The 17,895-nt window shown below is 39.0% G+C and overlaps 1 protein-coding gene across 1 annotated transcript in view; it reads left to right on the forward strand.

Moving 5' to 3' along the window:
• Positions 1-16,093, forward strand: part of ADAMTS5 (ADAM metallopeptidase with thrombospondin type 1 motif 5) — a 44,311-nt gene extending 28,218 nt beyond the window's left edge. The window contains exons 5-9 of the mRNA XM_061192948.1: positions 4,969-5,252; positions 6,705-6,888; positions 7,265-7,440; positions 9,420-9,595; positions 15,095-16,093. Coding sequence (XP_061048931.1) covers positions 4,969-5,252; positions 6,705-6,888; positions 7,265-7,440; positions 9,420-9,595; positions 15,095-15,662 — 1,388 coding nt within the window. The 3' untranslated portion in view covers positions 15,663-16,093. The remainder of the gene's footprint in view (positions 1-4,968; positions 5,253-6,704; positions 6,889-7,264; positions 7,441-9,419; positions 9,596-15,094) is intronic.
• The last annotated feature ends 1,802 nt before the right edge of the window (positions 16,094-17,895 follow it).

The following is a 17,895-nucleotide window of genomic DNA, read 5'->3' on the forward strand; positions in this document are numbered from 1 at the left end:
TAGAGTACAATTAAATTTGAATCATTTCATTTGTTTTTAAAATTATTAGCCATAAGTAGCCAGACATGTGTAGCACTCTACCACTGCCAAATTTAAATGTCCTAATATTGAGTGTTTCCCGATTTAATTCCAACAAGAAATATGCAGCAATTAGGTTATGGTTGAAAAGTCAGTGTGCACACTCTAAAATAACTGGGCCTGCAGATTTGTGATTCAGAAAGGAAGAAGCCATGTCTTATGGAGACCACCTCCTCCAACCCAGCCTGGCCAAGATACTTGTAGACTTCCTGCAGTGTTTATACGAGTTAGCTCTAGGCAAGCTGGCTAGGAGTATGATCCTCAAAAATAAAGGTAAGCAGTGGCAGAGAAACTGTTCAGCAAAAGCAGGTTATTAAGTTTCTTTTCTCAAATGCTTAATAACCATGAAGCCAAAAACAATAGCCCTGTCTGCTGGATCCCTCAGTTCACAGTGCCAGGTGATAAGTAGGACCACTGCCTAAGCAGACACAGCTCAAGAAGACACAGGCTGCTAAGGAAAATCTATAGACAGCTTTGAAAAATTCATATTTAAAGAGCTTAGTTTACAGCCACTTACTGAACACAGAACTTTGGAGAGAAAATGGTATTAGAAAACCAATTCTCTGAATCCTTTGTTAAGTGTATACAGTGAAGCTAGTAATAAGATCTTAACATTCAGTTTTTAAGGCCCTACTCATAAAATTCAAAGCCCATGATGGTAGTCTGTTTATTTTCACAATAAATATGTTCTTTAACATGGTCTGCAAGTAAAACATGTACTTTCAGTCCACAGTGACCCATATGTTTAAAAAGCTATGCTTCATCCTTTAACACAGAGAATTTTTAATCGAATTTCCTTGGCATGACATCTACTAAACAGTTTACCACAAACAGATCCCTTGAATTGCTTTGGTCAGCAACCACTGTCTGTACCTTTGTCATTGGCCAAGTTAGTTTATTCGTCACTGAACCCATAATGCATCAGTGACTCTTTTAAACATGCAAATAAAGACCTCAAAGAAGAGTTGCAAGATCAGGGAGATGATGATAAAAGAAGAAACTTTGCAGTGTTGTGAGCCTTCTTTGAATGAGTTTCATTAGGAATATTAATTGATTTTTCCTAGGCCAAGGATATTTGGACCAATTCTTTTTCTTTTTCTTTTTCTTTTTTTTTTTTTGCCACGCCATGCAGCTTGCGGGATCTTAGTTCCCTGACCAGGGATCGAACCCAGCCCACGGCAGTGGAATCACAGAATCTTAACCACTGGACCACCAGGGGATTCCCTGTTTGGGCCAATTCTTATTTTCAGTGTGTGTGTATTAAAAAGGAAGAGAAGACAGAAATAACTACAGTGCTAGAAACGGGGTGGGGCGGGGGAATGAGAAGAATAAAGAACAACCAACCTTCATCTGATAAGTTTCATTAATCATTAATATGAAAGACAAACAGTGCTAGAAGATATAAAAAACCAAAGATTTTTCTGCTCCATTTCCTGGAAGCATGGCATACCTTCCATCACCCCAAGTGTACTTTGTGGCCGTGGAGAGACTACCACTTTCTTTCCTTTATTTGTCCATCTCAAATCACTGGCTCTTACTTTTTAAATTTTCTACTTTACTTATAACTTAACAGTTAATTTAGCATTTAACTTAACATGGATGGTGAAAACAAATATGTGATGTGCACACATTTCCATTGTCTTTCTTTTAGAAACTATCCATCTATATACGCAGAATGTTAAAACAAAAGGAAGGAAGGAAGGAAAGGAGGGAGGGAGAGAAAAGGGAGGAGAAAAAAGGAAAAAGAACTTGGCAATTTTGTGGAACAGAATAAACAGACAAAAAGTCAGCAGCAAAGCCCAGATAGGATTTCAGGCTAAGAGAAATTTAAAAATATGTGAAGATATGGTTGAGAATAAAAGTAAAACAGATTAAGAAAAGTCAACAATAGATTGGACACTTTTAGAGGTCAATATAAAAGACACTAAAAGACTGATCAATTTCCTCTCTCACCCCTCCCCCAAACTGTACATATTTTTTAGATGAAAAGTGTACATCCAATCCACTATTACTTAAGTCTTAAATATTTCATATCGTGAGATTCGAAATCAGGCTTTATATTGATTTTTTCATGGTTGTCCCTTGGCACAAGTCTGCCCTTTGGTAGCACTGTCTGTACCTATTTTATTGCCAAAGGACATAATTCAACATATAGATGAAATGGATAGACTGTAGATTTTACTGTTAACAGAAACTAATGCAGCAACAAATCCTAATGTTGAGAGCATTAAAGTAATAAATGAATAGCAACTCTGAATAAATCATTTTTTTTTAAGCAAGAAAAGTTCATCTCCAAATGACCTCTAAGGGAAGACCATAGAGCTAAGATATCTCTTTTTTTTAATAGCCAACTAAATATGTTATACATTTTTAAAACTTATACTTTGGTATTGAGCTTCATAAAGAGAGGTCACATCTTGAAGCCTCCTTTGTCATAAGCCGATTCCAAATTGCATTGTACGTTTCTTTTCACACATCATACATCATCAGGGAGGTAGAGAAGATATCAGTGACCGCATATCCATGGAGAGGTGCTGAGTTATTTCAGCTTGGGAGAAACGAGGTCGACCCATGCCACATGCACCCACACATGTTAAAGACTTCCCAGCTAATATTTAGTTACCCAGTCTTACAGTCTGTGCTTTTCAGTAAAATTTAAAAAAAAAAGAAAAGTTTCTTCAAACAGCACTTTTGGAGAACTGGAAAGCATTCTTGCTGCCTCAGAGATCTGTTGACAGTCTTCTATCATCAGCAATCCGCTAGGCATTCCCTGGTTTACACAGGCTCTTTTTTATGTAGCAAGGAAGATAATACTTTTCCCGGAGTTCCAAAGGGCCTCATCTCACTTTATCTTCTAAACAAAGCTTAGTGAGGTTTTACTATCATTCCTTCCTATTGACTTGCTGTTGATGTTTTTCTTTTAACTTGATGTTTTTCTCCCCAAGTTCTCTCTGGCTGGATACTGATTTTTAATGCTTTTTCTGGCTTGCCTTAAGAAGCTTTACCTCTTCAAACGTTCTGGCTCAGAAGTTAAGTAGGAACTTTGCTCTTTATTCATTTTCATATAATGCCTCCATCACAGATTGACAAATTTCAAGGTATTCGCTTTGAAGAAACTTGAGTGTAGTTGTAAAAACATTTGCAGTGTTTTTGCTGAATATTCCATTTCTCGGTGGAAAGTAGGATTTAAACATGGTTTTCCTTTGTTGAATAAAAAGAATGACTTGAATACATCTGAAATGTTGTTAAATATGTTGGGCATAGTACCAATATGATTGTTTTATATTTTTCTGGTCCCCCCTTATAGCTCTGTGAGCTAATTTTACCCTTCCAGTGTCACAGTGAGGAGAGAAACATTTCACAGATCTTAAAAATAAATTAGGGAGCGGTTAACTAATTTGGCCAAGAACACTCAGCCATTTAGTGTTTTGCCAGAATTAAACTTTAGATCAACTGTTTCTACCATTAGCTGCCATTTAAAGGATCCCTACACATGCCTGCCCTTTAGCAATAAAATAAGCAATCTATCCACATGCTAAGCAGAGGCAGGATGGGCCTCTGAGCATAAAACCCTAACAGCTGTGGGACCTTGGGTAACTGATACATCTTTATATCCCTCAGTTTCCTTATCTGCAAAATAAAACAGGGAAAGAATCTGCTTCATAGAGTTCTCGTAAAGATTGAATAAGCTAATGCATTTAAAGAACTGATAAGTGTTAAGTGTGTAACAAATATTAATTATTTTTAGTATTGTTAATAATCAGCGTGTAAATCTTAAAATCAAGTGAACAGAAAAATACCAGAACTGATGGGCAATATGTAAGCTCCTGTATGAAGAGAGGAAGTTGAAGGAATTAACTCACTGGGAAGGGATTTCTTAGGGAAGCTTTTTGGGGAAGGTGAGGCACATTTCCGCTTCTGAATTTGCACTGTCTATGTCAGCTTCTACTGACCACCCCCCCATCCCTTTATAATCCCCACATCACTATGTACTGAGAGCACCAACTTGTTTGTGACAGACCCACTCCAAAGACCCAACAAATACCAACTGCGTTCAATAACTAATACAAAGGGGAGAAAAGGGATGCAAAGAGTAAAAAACTGGGCCTAGTCCCAAGTTACCAAAGATGGTTTCTTTTCTTCTCCCACTGTTCCTGATATGTGATGCTTGAAAGCTCTTTATTAAAATTCTTTCAGTCTAAAAGAAAGACTTTATTTCCTTCAGTTTATTGGGAGACCTTTAGGGGCGGATCTGGGTCATTTTTCTGTATCCCTAATATCTAGTATGTTTGCTAGAACATTATAGGTGCTAATCAGATGCTGGTTGAGTGAGTGCAGGAATGAATGAGGCATCCACTTGTTTATTACTTATGGAATTAATGGAAAGGTGACATGGATGGGGGATGGGTGCATGAAGAAGAAGTAAGAATGGGGTAGTTGGAAGTGGAGAAAGGGATATAGAAAGGGTGCAAGGACAAACTCTGTTTCTCAAAGTTGTAAACACCTATTTATTATTATTGTTGCTGTTGTTATTGTTATTATACCCACTATCTTATTTCCTCTAGGTCCATCCCAGTTTCTGTTAGTACCTCAGCACAATGACTCTTTTCACAGCTAATTATTATGAAGTAATTTTATTTAATCAAACCACTGCACATCATTATGTATACCCCAGAGCACATCATCCATGGGAAATCCTAGTGGGTGCTGGTGAGCTCACAGAGGCAAGCAGCCTCGTCCACAGGGAGTCCCCTCCCCAGGGCATCACACTGCAGATCTGTAGATGCATCGTGTTTCAGCACCAGCTGGAGTCTTGCATTTTCAGATCCATAATTTTCAAGGTTTGAAACAGAAACACAGAACAGTGGTCAATCTTGGTTATTCTTTTAGGCAACTGTTTGCTAGACCTGCCACGCAAGCAGCTCCTGGGCCCCGAGGAACTCCCGGGACAGACCTACGATGCCAGCCAGCAGTGCAACCTGACCTTCGGGCCCGAGTACTCGGTGTGTCCCGGGATGGACGTGTGTGCCCGCCTCTGGTGTGCTGTGGTGCGCCAGGGCCAAATGGTGTGTCTGACCAAGAAGCTGCCAGCCGTGGAAGGGACACCATGTGGAAAAGGGAGGATCTGCCTGCAGGGCAAGTGTGTGGACAAGACCAAGAAAAAATATTATTCAGTAAGTGATTTTCTTGTCACGCAGGGCCTGGAGACCCAAGGCCTGATGTACCTTCCTGTGACACATGCGGGAACTGGCCACAGAAGGCTCTATTTCCTAGTTAAAATATTTTTCCTTGAGGGATCTATTTACAGCTCCCTCCTTTACCTGCAAGAGCCATCCCCAGCTGTCAATTACTGGAGAAAATGCAGATCTCAGGTTATATCCGGTAGCAAATAAGTAGAGAGCCCAGATTCTGTCTAATTGAGACCCCACGTAAGGCCCCAAATTACCGCTTGGGAGTTTACTTTCAAACTGCTCTTAAAGTTATTGGAATACATTTATTTAAATTCGGTAAGGAAATAGCAGCAAAGCTGACACATGGTCCTCATGCATACTTGGTGAACTCCAAAATGGTCATGCTTTCCCCCTTGTGGCAAGTTAATCTAACTTCAGGAGCTACAGTAGCCACACCTGCTCCAGGGAGACACCTCCTCCCTCCCTATGCACCCGGTCCAGCTTCAGGTCAGCAACTGCCACCTTCGCTGTCAAGGTCCAAGCAAAGCATTTGTTCCCTCTCACATAACATTTTCAAAGTCCCTAGAAGAGTGTTGTCATAGGCGTGTTGCCTGTGCCTTTCAAGACTAACACACAAGCAAGCATCCTCAGATACCCTGACACAGATACCCTGACACATACAACCAGCGGAAGTTCTTCAGGAATTCCCTCGGCAAAGGCGTTTCTAGTATCTTCCTTTTGGAGTCGCTCAGCTTCCTGCTGCCTGCCGTGTTTCCATAGCAGTAGACCTGGGATGTCATAACAGAACTTTTCATTCCCTGTGATGTGGGTGCATGTGATTGGGTGCTCTTCAGTATCTGTCCCATTTCCTCTTTACGGGGTGTAATGAAGCCAAGCCCAGGTCAGATACATTTATGCATGTGGCAGAGGGTCTGTCACAGGTGGGACGTGTGATGTCAACAAAGGGACTGCAGAACTTCAGTGCTGAAGAGGGAGAAAAGATGTAAGCATAATCAACCTGGAATCATAAAAAATCTTTAGCATCACACAGTTCTTTAAAGATGCAAGATCAGGGTGGACACAAAGTGAACCGTGGCTCGGTGGTTATTTACAGAAATGCACAGTATCAGAAGGCCCAAAGAAGCCACGAGCAATTCTTGCAGAGTGCTCAGTACTTAGGGTGAAGTGTTCAGACCCTCTAGTGCTGGGGGGTGGGGGACAGAAAAGGTGGATTGCCAAGATTTGGAATCACATTGTAATTCCAGAGTTCAATACCTGTGACCACGTTAAATTCAGTGAAAATTTAACTGTGATGAAGTTTCCACCGAGTGACTGAATGCAAGTGATTTCCAAATGTACATTCCACTGAGTCATTGAATGCATGTGATTTCCAAATGTACATTTTGAATGTTTTCCTCCCTTCTCAGTTAAAATATCTTCTATTTTCTGTTTTAGACATCGAGCCATGGCAGCTGGGGATCCTGGGGGTCCTGGGGCCAGTGTTCTCGCTCATGTGGGGGAGGAGTACAGTTTGCCTATCGCCACTGCAATAACCCCGCGCCCAGAAACAATGGCCGTTACTGCACAGGGAAGAGGGCCATCTACCGCTCCTGCAGTGTCATACCCTGCCCGGCCAATGGTACGCTGCTCCCAAGTGTCAGCAACCATCATGTGTCGGGTGTAATTTGTATTCTAGCAGTAATAAATAGCGGAGGCTGGAGAAATAGCCTATTAATCTTGTACTGCACAGTTCCACCAGTAGGCAAATCAATAACAAATACATGAGTGATTTTTAAATTATTATTATAAACAGCTGAGTGTTCAGGGAGTAGGAAGAAAATAATTGCTGTTTTCAACTCTGTGTTGAAGATAAAAATCCTTCAACACTGGTGTGGAGAGACTCTGGGAAAAAAAAAAGTTATCATCTATCATCTCCTTAAATGTATTTAAATGAACAAGAATATATCTAAGTCTCAGAACAGAGAGAGTAATAATGTGACATGTTTGATTTTTAGGTAAATCTTTTCGTCATGAGCAGTGTGAGGCCAAAAATGGATATCAGTCTGATGCAAAAGGAGTCAAAACATTTGTGGAATGGGTTCCCAAATATGCAGGTGTCCTGCCAGGAGATGTGTGCAAACTGACCTGCAGAGCTAAGGGCACCGGCTACTATGTAGTGTTTTCTCCAAAGGTAACTGCGTGTAGACTGTCCAGAAACAGTAGACGTCCTTGGTGGAAATTATTTGGTGGAATGGAGCCTGCACATACCAAATGTAAACAGTCATTATTTGGCGGGGTGGCTAGGTTTTGGAAGGTTTTATTTTCACCTCTGTAATTTCTATATTTTCAAACTTGCTACAATGAATCAAAAGGATTTTGTAAACAGAACAAGTAAATGTTTTAAAAGCTATTTTTGAAAAAGTGTAACTCTCTCTCAAGAAGGTGAATTGCAAACTTAACTTCACAATAGTATTCCCTAGGTACATTTGTAAAGGGGACTATAAAACAAGAAAGTTTTCTATTTTTCTGTCATCTTTTACTGAAGAATTCCTTTGGCGATTCATGAAGATAGATTCAAGATCATCCCTGACCTAGACTTTAAAATGTCTTGCGCCTTTAAAATGAATCAGTGTCCTTCTAGTTATACACATTTATAATATATGCATGTGAAATTATCCCTTGTTTTCCACAGAAGAGCATTTTCTAACGGATTGAAGTTTCATTTCTCACAAGCAACATTATGCAGCAGTTTAAAACAGTTTATCTAATTTGCAAATAGGTGCTATATTTAAAACCACCTCTGTAACTGGTCTTCAGATATTTATGACATATTATTGAAAAATAAGTTAATGTCCAAGTTATGTAACATTTAAAATGTTTTATCTTTTTATTACAAAATAATACATTTTCATTTAAAAATATTATAGAGAAATAAAAGGAAAAATATTACCTGGAAATATAATCATTTAGAGAGCTGTTAACCTGTTGAAGAATACCCTACCTCACTTTATACACATATACACCCTCATATACTCACACACGTATATGAAAGAGTTTTGTATATACACAAATACAAAATATGTATGTTTATACATATGACTATATATGTTACTTATACATACTTATATGCACAAACCACTGAGTCCATACACATAGTATTTTGTAACTAGCTTGTTAAATATATGCTAATTCTTTTTTTCAAAAATATTCAGTCTCTTCCAGTAAGTACTTTTCTCTGACCTTCCCAGACTTCTTTTTACACGAATTTGTCTCTACTTCAGTGTCTCACAGTTCAACACAATAGGGAATGCTTTCCAACCGTTACAAGGTTGTGACTGTCCAGTGTAGTTTTTCAATTTTGTTACGGTAATAACAATTATGCACAAGACAGAAATAGAGTCACAGATATAGAAAACAAACTTATGGTTATAGAAAACAAACTACCAAGCGGGGAGGGAGGAAGGGATAAATTGGGATTGGGACTGACACATATACACTACTATATATAAAACAGATAACTAACAAGAACCTACAGTATAGCACAGGGAACTGTACTCAATATTCTGTAATGACCTATATAGGAAAAGAATCTAAAAAAGAGTGGATATAATGCATATGTATAACTGATTCACTTAACTGCACAGCAGAAACTAGCACAACATTGTAAATCAACTATAAAAATTAATTAACAAAAAAAAGTTGTGCAAACAAAAAGGATGTCTGCATTCGTGAGCCTGCTTGTATTCTGCTCTCCACACAAGTGACAGACAGTCCCACACACTAAGTGAAAGATTGTTTCTAGCAATAAAAAGGCAAGACTGTACCATGGGAACGTATTACGCACACAGAAATGGAGACTAGGACCTCGGGTCTCCTAACACATTCGGAATTAAGCTCAAGAGATAAAGAAGAGAGAAAGGGCATTACCCCAGTCTATCCCAGTTGTTCTTCTTTCTGCCAATATGTCAAGAATTTTTCAGTTGGATACTCCTGGAAACTATGGGTTGTTTTTTTTTTTTGGTTTTTTTTTTGATTGGTTGTTTAGTTTCCAAAGTACTATCTATTCCAATCAAACTTAAAACTCCCAAATTAGAACTTGCAATTTTATCAAAAAACCCACCTACGCAGGCCCAAGTATTTCCCACTGCTAACGTGTTTCTCATTATTCAGGTGACCGATGGAACGGAATGCAGGCCGTACAGCAATTCCGTCTGCGTCCGGGGAAAGTGTGTGAGGACGGGCTGTGACGGCATCATTGGCTCGAAGCTGCAGTATGACAAGTGCGGAGTGTGTGGAGGAGACAACTCCAGCTGCACAAAGGTGATTGGAACCTTCAATAAAAAAAGGTAACGTGAGAGAACGATTGCCCTTATCTGATCTGAACGAAGCTTTAGACTCTTGCAAAATTGATAAAGGAGGACACGTGTTACATCATAAGCTATCTGTGGGAGGACATCTAGCCAGGACCTAGTTACACATTATGAATATGGGAAGGGAAGGAGAGGACATGAAATGAGCTCTGCATGCCGACTGGAAACCCATGGCACCTCTGCAAGCAGATTAACTGCAATAGCCGTGGGTCCAGGTTTTGCAGAGTGTGAAAAAGGCAGAGAAAAAGTCTGTGACAGTCCACTTTAGCCATATCTTGCAAATCTATTATTTCTGAAACACCATGTAGGAAGGGATGACTGGTTTCCAACTTAACTACCGTTTTGTTTTTTCTTTTTTACAAATACATTCTCATTAGGCTGTAGTTTTCTTGAGAAAACATTTCTCGATGCAAAATGTAAGTTATCTGCAGTAGTGTAGATGGCAAGCCCGTTTTTGAGACAACTATCCTCGTTTATATCTACTCTGTAAAGAATAATGTCAGTTTCCTGCTTCCTCTCATGGTCCTTGATTACACTCTTGCTATATATATGTAAGTTTAGAAAGTACCACTTTCTGGCGTGAAATATTATACTATCAGCTAGGATGGCTGAGTCAGCCAAAGAGCCTGCTGGAATGCAGGATTGTTTTTCCTCTTCACCAGACCACTCTTATGCTGAGTGGTATTGGTCAGGTTCACCTGTATTCCTGATATATGTGCTGTGTTGTCTTTAACTGGAGAGGAATATACAAACCAAGTCAACAATAAGAATTTCTTAAAACAATCGCATGCCATGGTAATGTAAAAAACTAGAAATGACCTTTGATGTGATAAAAAAAATGTATGGCTGGAGAATTTATTCTGTATTAAAATATGCATTACTAATCCTATTTGCTAGTGATATAATAATTATTCATCTAATTGTGTTGGGCCATCTAAGTCAAAAACCCTGCAAGTCCAATTATATCCTGCATTTTAATATATTTCAAAGGTGCAAGGCTCCTTAGAAATGATCCAGTCTAACGTTTTGCTTTACAAATGAGGGAATTGGGACTCTGAAAGTTTAAGACTTACCCAGTTTTACTTGACTGATAAATGCCAAAGTAGAGGCTATAGCTTAGGTCATAAAAATAGGATGCACAGGCCATTTGTAAAAAAGAAAAAAAGAAACAAAAAAAGAAGGAAGGGAAAAAATTCAGGAACCAAATGAGAAATAAAAAATTATTTTTAAAAAATAATACCTTATGTACTGTATGCTGTGTATCCTTCCTCTATCAACTTATAAACCTCTTTTTATAATGCTAAATTTAGCATTAAGCTTTTTGTATTTACAACAAATATCCGCATATTTGATGTTACCTGAAAAGGTGAAGGAAGACATTCATGATAGCAACAAGCAGGATACAACATAACTGCTTGCAAATTGATTTGACCAAGATTATAGTATGTGGTACACATGACCTGTTTGAGTATCCTATATAAATTATCTTGGCCTAGTGTGATCGATAAAAGAGAACGTTGATCTTGGAGCTGGAATGTTTGCAATCACGCTCTGGCTCGGTAATTCACTAGCCATGTGATCTTTGAAGAGTCACCCAACTTCTTTACAATTAGCATCCTTGAGAGTAGAATGGAAATAATAGTAATTACCTTGCCAATGAATGTCGCTGTGAGGACCAAATGAGATAATGCATATTAAAATTTTGCACTAAGTTCGAACCTCTTCACAAATATGATCCTAATTTTAATTCACTCCTCCCTCAATTTTCTTCATCTCAGTAAAGGGCAACTCAGTCCTTCTACTGCCTAGTACCAAAACTTTGGTGTCATCTTTCACACCTCATTTTCTCTCACACCCCACATCCATCCACCTGCACATCCTCTCAGTCCTACTTGCAACATATGTCCAGAATCTGGTTGCCCCTTACCGCCATAAGCAGGAGCACTGCTATCTGGTAGTCATTGTCTCTTGCCTGGACCAATCGAGCAGTCTTCCCACGGGTCTCCTGGCCCCTGGCCCCTCACAGTCTCTTTTTCACAAAGCAGAGAGAGCCATCACTTTATCACCTAAGTCAGATGGTGGCATTCCTGGGCTCAACCCTCCAGTGGCTACCTTCTCACTTACAGGCAGTGTCCGAGATCTCTTCATAACCTGTGAGATGCTAACACATTTGGTCGCTGCCCTGCTCTGAGTCCCTTCTACAATGGCCACTTCCCTTGCTCTGCGCTAACATACTGGACTTCCCAACACTCCTCAAACATGGCAAGTGGCAGCATGTGCACTATTTCCTCTGCCTGGAACAATTTTTAACAATTAATAAGCAGTGCTTCCTCTAGAATTCCTTCAGATGTCTGTTAAATGTCACCACTACCCGCCCCCCAACAAGGTGGTGGCTTCCATAAGTGAATAGGAGGATCTCTCCCCCATCCTCGTCGTTCCTCTATCTTCTTACTCTGTTTCTTCACAGCTCTTAATCCACAGATATCGTCACATATTTTGTTTGGGGGTCCAAGCCCCACCCCACTAGAATGTCCCTTCCATGGCAGCATGCTTAGTATGTAAGAATGCATGTATTCCTTCATGGCAGGTACTGTTCTTGTACTGGGGAGGTAGCCCTGAACAAAAGAAGATTCCCCTGCCTTGCCAGCCACACTTCACACTTCATAGTTATATGAAAACAGCTGCATTCATTCATGGTAGCCAAGGAAGCTGGTTAATATCCAAAGTGTAAATGATACCAAGAAGGGTGCAAAGAAAATGAATAAGGAGTACAAAGGGAAACCTATTTTACTAAAACATCAAGAAATCAGGGCATGACTATTTACAATAGCCAGGACATGGAAGCAACCTAAGTGTCCATCGACACATGAATGGATAAAGAAGATGTGGCACGTATATACAATGGAATATTACTCAGCCATAAAAAGAAACAAAACTGAGTTATTTGTAGTGAGGTGGATGGACCTAGAGTCTGTCATACAGAGTGAAGTAAGTCAGAAAGAGAAAAACAAATACCATATGCTAACACATATATATGGAATCTAAAAAAAAAAAAATGGTTCTGAAGAACCTAGGGGCAGGACAGGAATAAAGACGCAGACGTAAAGAATGGACTTGAGGACACGGGGAGGGGGAAGGGTAAGCTGGGGCGAAATGAGAGAGTGGCATGGACATATATACACTACCAAATGTAAAATAGATAGCTAGTGGGAAGCAGCCGCATAGCACAGGGAGATCAGCTCGGTGCTTTGTGTCCAAATAGAGGGGTGGGATAGGGAGGGTGGGAGGCAGACGTGAGAGGGAGGGGATATGGGGATATAGGTATACATATAGCTGATTCACTTTGTTATACAGCAGAAAATAACAGAACATTGTAAAGCAATTATACTCCAATAAAGATGTTTAAAAAAAAGAAAAGAAAAGAAATCAGGGCATGAATCCTCATACTTCCCAGGGGCTCGGGAAGCTCAGCTTGAGACCTGCGCAACGCTGAGAGTTCCCAGTGGTTCTCGTGAATATGAGTCAGACTCTAAGAACAAGGATGAAAAAAAAGGCTCTCCTGTCTAATTCCCTTACCCTATATTCTTCGCTTTCTTGACACTCTGTTTGGTACCATTTAAACTCTGAGCATCACCAGAGCTTATTTTAACTGTTACGAAGTACAGTCGGTGGAGGGAAGTGTTTCATGCAATGGGGACGTGGTAAAAGGAGCATGAAGTGTGAGTCGAGAGGCCTAGAACTGCCACTCCTTAGCTCTGGAGCGAACTTGTGCAAATACTTTAATGCATCTCCACGTTATAGACTTTTTAGGTAAGATGGAACGTTTTCTCCTGGCTTTGTTTGAAGCCATTGTAGAAATATCTCATCTCTTAATATTAGATACTTCAAAAAAAAAAAATCCTGTGACAGAATCTAGTCCAAATGTATTACAAAAATTAAGATAATGAATCAAATTAGGGAATTCCCTGGCAGTCCAGTGGTTAGGACTCCGGGCTTTCACTGCCAGAGGGCCCGGGTTCAATCCCTGGTCTGCAAACTAAGATCCTGCAAGCTAAGTGGTGCGGCCAAAAAAAAAAGCTAATGAATCAAGTTGAATAGATAAGCAACATCATCAGCATTGCATCTTCTCTCTTCAACACAGTAGGAAGCTCTGACACCTGTCTGGCCGTCATGGTAGGCCAGATGCCCAACAGAAAGGGGCCTTCCCTGGGGATAAGCCTCCTCTCCAATTCAGAGGAAATGCTTGAGTGGGAAACACATTTGGATTTTACATATATGAATCCGTTATCCCGTATCCTCTAAACTTGAGTAAGAATTCATAAGTAAATAATTAAATTTCACACACATCAGTCAAACTGCACAAGCAAAGTATTTGTTTCTATTTAAATAACTAGGAAAGTAAAACATATGAGGACCTTAATATGAAATTACTTAGAGAGGCAAAGATTTGGGCGAAAGATGACTCCTCCCCACTGGTATAGTTAGTCCCTTGGTGCTTAATTAACCTTTCTGTCCTTGCGTTTTCTGCAACCTTATGGGTATCAGAGATATTTATGCCTTTTCCCATTTTCCTGAGCAGATGATGGGTCATTAGAGATCTAGCTCATATGTCACTCACCATAAAGCCTCGCTCAATTGACCATAACACTTTGCAGACCCTAAGCATTCAGGGAAATTTGCTAAGGCATTAAGGACTTTTTTTTGTCCTTTGATGATTCTGGTAAGCTAAGGTTACGCAGTTAAAGAATTTTATATTCTATTTTCTGTCCTGCCCCAGGAAATCCAGAGTTTTAGTAGAAATGGAGTCAGAGCCTCTAACCTGTCTATAGTCCAACAAATAATTAAATCCATGGTTTCCCAACTAGTCTGCACCTTGGAACAGTGTGGGGAACTCTAAAAGTACTGCTGCCTATGACCCATCCTGAAAGATGGGGATTTAACTGCTCTGGCATCTGGGGATTTAAATTTGTAGGCTTTGGAATTTTTAAAAGATCCTCACATGATCTTAATATGCAAACAAGCTTGAGGAACGTTCATTGAAAGACTTCTATGAGATTAACTGAGGGTAGATTTTTGTTGGTTTGTGTTTACGTGCATTTTGTGCCAGAAAAAACCTAAAGTAGCTTTGTAAAGATGATAAGATTTGATAAGGATGTGTGATTTTTGTGTAAATCCTTAACTAAAGGTAGTATAAATTTTTAAAACCAAGGCAGGTTGCTAACATCATCCTAATTTTGAACATCATAATAAAAATGTAACAATGTGATAGTCTGACTGCAATTTTATTTTGTTCTAAGAAAATTAATTTTTGAAGGCAATTTTAAACGAATCTTTTTAAAACATTAAAACTTTATATTAAGATAAGGTGAGACTTTTAGAGAATTTCTATTTGTTTATCCATTTGTTAAGTGTTTACTTATTTTTCTTTCCTCCCCTTTCTTTCTCTCTCTCCCCTGTGGACATTCCTGCTTCCAGCAAGGGTTACACTGATGTTGTGAGGATCCCTGAAGGCGCGACTCACATAAAAGTCCGACAGTTCAAAGCCAAAGACCAGACTAGATTCACTGCCTACTTAGCCCTGAAGAAGAAAAACGGTGAGTACCTTATCAATGGAAAGTACATGATCTCCACTTCTGAAACCATCATTGATATCAATGGAACAGTCATGAACTACAGTGGTTGGAGCCACAGGGATGACTTCTTGCATGGGATGGGCTACTCAGCCACGAAGGAAATTCTAATCGTACAGATTCTTGCAACAGACCCAACTAAAGCCTTGGATGTCCGTTACAGTTTTTTTGTTCCCAAGAAGTCCACTCCAAAAGTAAACTCTGTCACTAGCGACAGCAGCAATAAAGTGGGATCACCCACTCCACAGCTGCAGTGGGTGACGGGCCCTTGGCTCGCCTGTTCTAGAACCTGTGACACGGGCTGGCACACCAGGACGGTACAGTGCCAGGATGGAAACGGGAAGTTAGCGAAGGGATGTCTTCTCTCTCAGAGGCCTTCTGCATTTAAGCAATGCTCGCTAAAGAAATGTTAGCCTGTGGTTATGATCTTCTGCAGAGACAACTGGATGATTCATCACTGATACAGCCGTGGTGAACACGAGGTCAACCGAAAGCACGGAAAGTCACACTTCAGTGTCATTGTCAACAGGAGTCCGATTATGGGCAGAATCTGCTCTCAGCGACCAAATAAAGATGCGCACTGCTTCATGTGACAGTGGTGACCTTGGAATATAGAAAAACTTGGGAGTTATTGAACATCCCCTGGGCCTACAAGAATACAAAAACACTGATGAATGTAGAATCAGGGGACATTTGAAGATGGCAGAGCAGTCTCCCCCTTGTCACCTACCTCTTACAGAATGTCTACAAAGGCATCGTAATCATTTTCATGCATATTATTTACACAGTAGCTTATTTTTACTGTTTGTAAATACATTCTTCCTTGGTATGTCACTTTATATCACTTGGTTCTATTAAAAAATATATATATATACATATATATATATATATATATATATTTCTATAAAAAAGTGTTTGACCAAAGTAGGTCTGCAGCTGTTTCCACTCCTTCCAGTTTCTAGAAAGAGCTGTGGATGTTTTACTGGAAATTAAGATCTTGCTGCTGTTTTAAGAAGGATTTAGCATACGTTCAGACTACAGGAGATAAAATTTTCGTCAAAAACCATTTTGACGGCAAGTATCTTCTGAGAAATTCTGAAAAGAAAAAAAGAGCTCAATGTATCTAGTCATTTAAATACATACAGGGGTCCATTTATTTAAACCTTTGACTGCCTGTATTTTTTCAGGCAGCCAACCAAACTAATGGATAATTAGGAGGTAGAAGAAATGTTTGTGTGTGTGTGTATGTTATCGAGTCTAAAAATTAGTTTCCTCCTGTTAGAATTTTAAAAGAAAACAAATACATGCTTCCCCATATTTTCAAGTTATATTTTCACAACTGCTTTCTCTTTCTATGGTTCCCATCTGATATCTCACAATGTGTAATATACATTCAGAACACACAGCAAAGAGTTTTCTATCACCTTCAACACTGGTGTACCTCTTACCAGCGAGCCTTTAAAATGCATTTTGTTTTTGCTTGTTTGTTTTGTTCAAGGGTTCTGTAGGACCTACAATGTTTTGTACTTCTTGTTGACTTGGTAGTTAGCCATATCTAGAAGTGGTTATCATTAATGTGGCTAGTGAAAAAAAATGGTTAATATTAATAATACTGTTTCCACACCATAGGCAATAACTCCTTACATTGTTTTTTTTCTTAATCCAAATATACTTATACTGTACTTAAGATTTTTCCCAATTAGAAAGCATTTGGTTGGACCAGTAAGTGTTTGAGTGATGAAATGTGATGGTCTTTGCAAAGTCTGCCCTTATTTCCATAGCCTGTCTAGGTAGGTTGTGAGTTGGAATAGTTAGACATGGAAAACTTTTACAGTCATCTGCATAAAAATCTCATAGACAGTAAATTGCATCCCTCTACCCCATAGCTCAGAAAACCTAAGATATTTCATTTCATTTGGTTTTTCTTTTTCTTTGTGAAATATCACAAAGCTACTTGTTTTTATAAAATTTTATAATAATCATACCAAATGTGCCTATTGTTAAAGATTTGCATATAAGGATATTAGGGAACTATTGTTTGAGTTTCCTTAAGCTCGTGAGAGTTTATTTTTATTATAAGATATTTTTAATATAAAAGGATTATGTAATTGATCTTGCTATAGCACATTCATTTCAATAGACCAGGGGAATGGATGTCTCACTGTTTTAAGTATTTTCTTAAGAAATCATTAAGAAATCAAAACTGTTAATCATCCTTTGGATTTTCATAGACTGACTTTGCTTTAGACGTGGTCCTTTTTTCTTAATAAATTACCAGTTAGAAAAAGGAGGCCTATACAAGACTGGTAACCTCCATTTGACGAAGGTACCAGATATCAGGGACAGGGAGAAAAGCTATTCATATCAGTCAGAAGAAAAAATTAAAAATAAAAATCACACCGACCATTTGACTATGCAGAGAGAATTAAGAGAAGGACCAACTTTACTTTTTCCAGTATTCAGAATAACTTGAATCAAGTACTTAAACTATGACAAATTTTTTTTTTAATCTTTTGTGGTTATATTGACAGCAACATTAAAAAATAATTGAAGAGCAAACATGATTGTCTCCTACTCTGCTTCTCCATACTGTACTCATAGATTTTTAAATATGATTTACCAATGATTCATTTTTTCCCCAAATAT

Source organism: Eubalaena glacialis, chromosome 6 (assembly GCF_028564815.1).
Source record: "Eubalaena glacialis isolate mEubGla1 chromosome 6, mEubGla1.1.hap2.+ XY, whole genome shotgun sequence".
Classification (NCBI taxonomy): Eukaryota; Metazoa; Chordata; class Mammalia; order Artiodactyla; family Balaenidae; genus Eubalaena; species Eubalaena glacialis.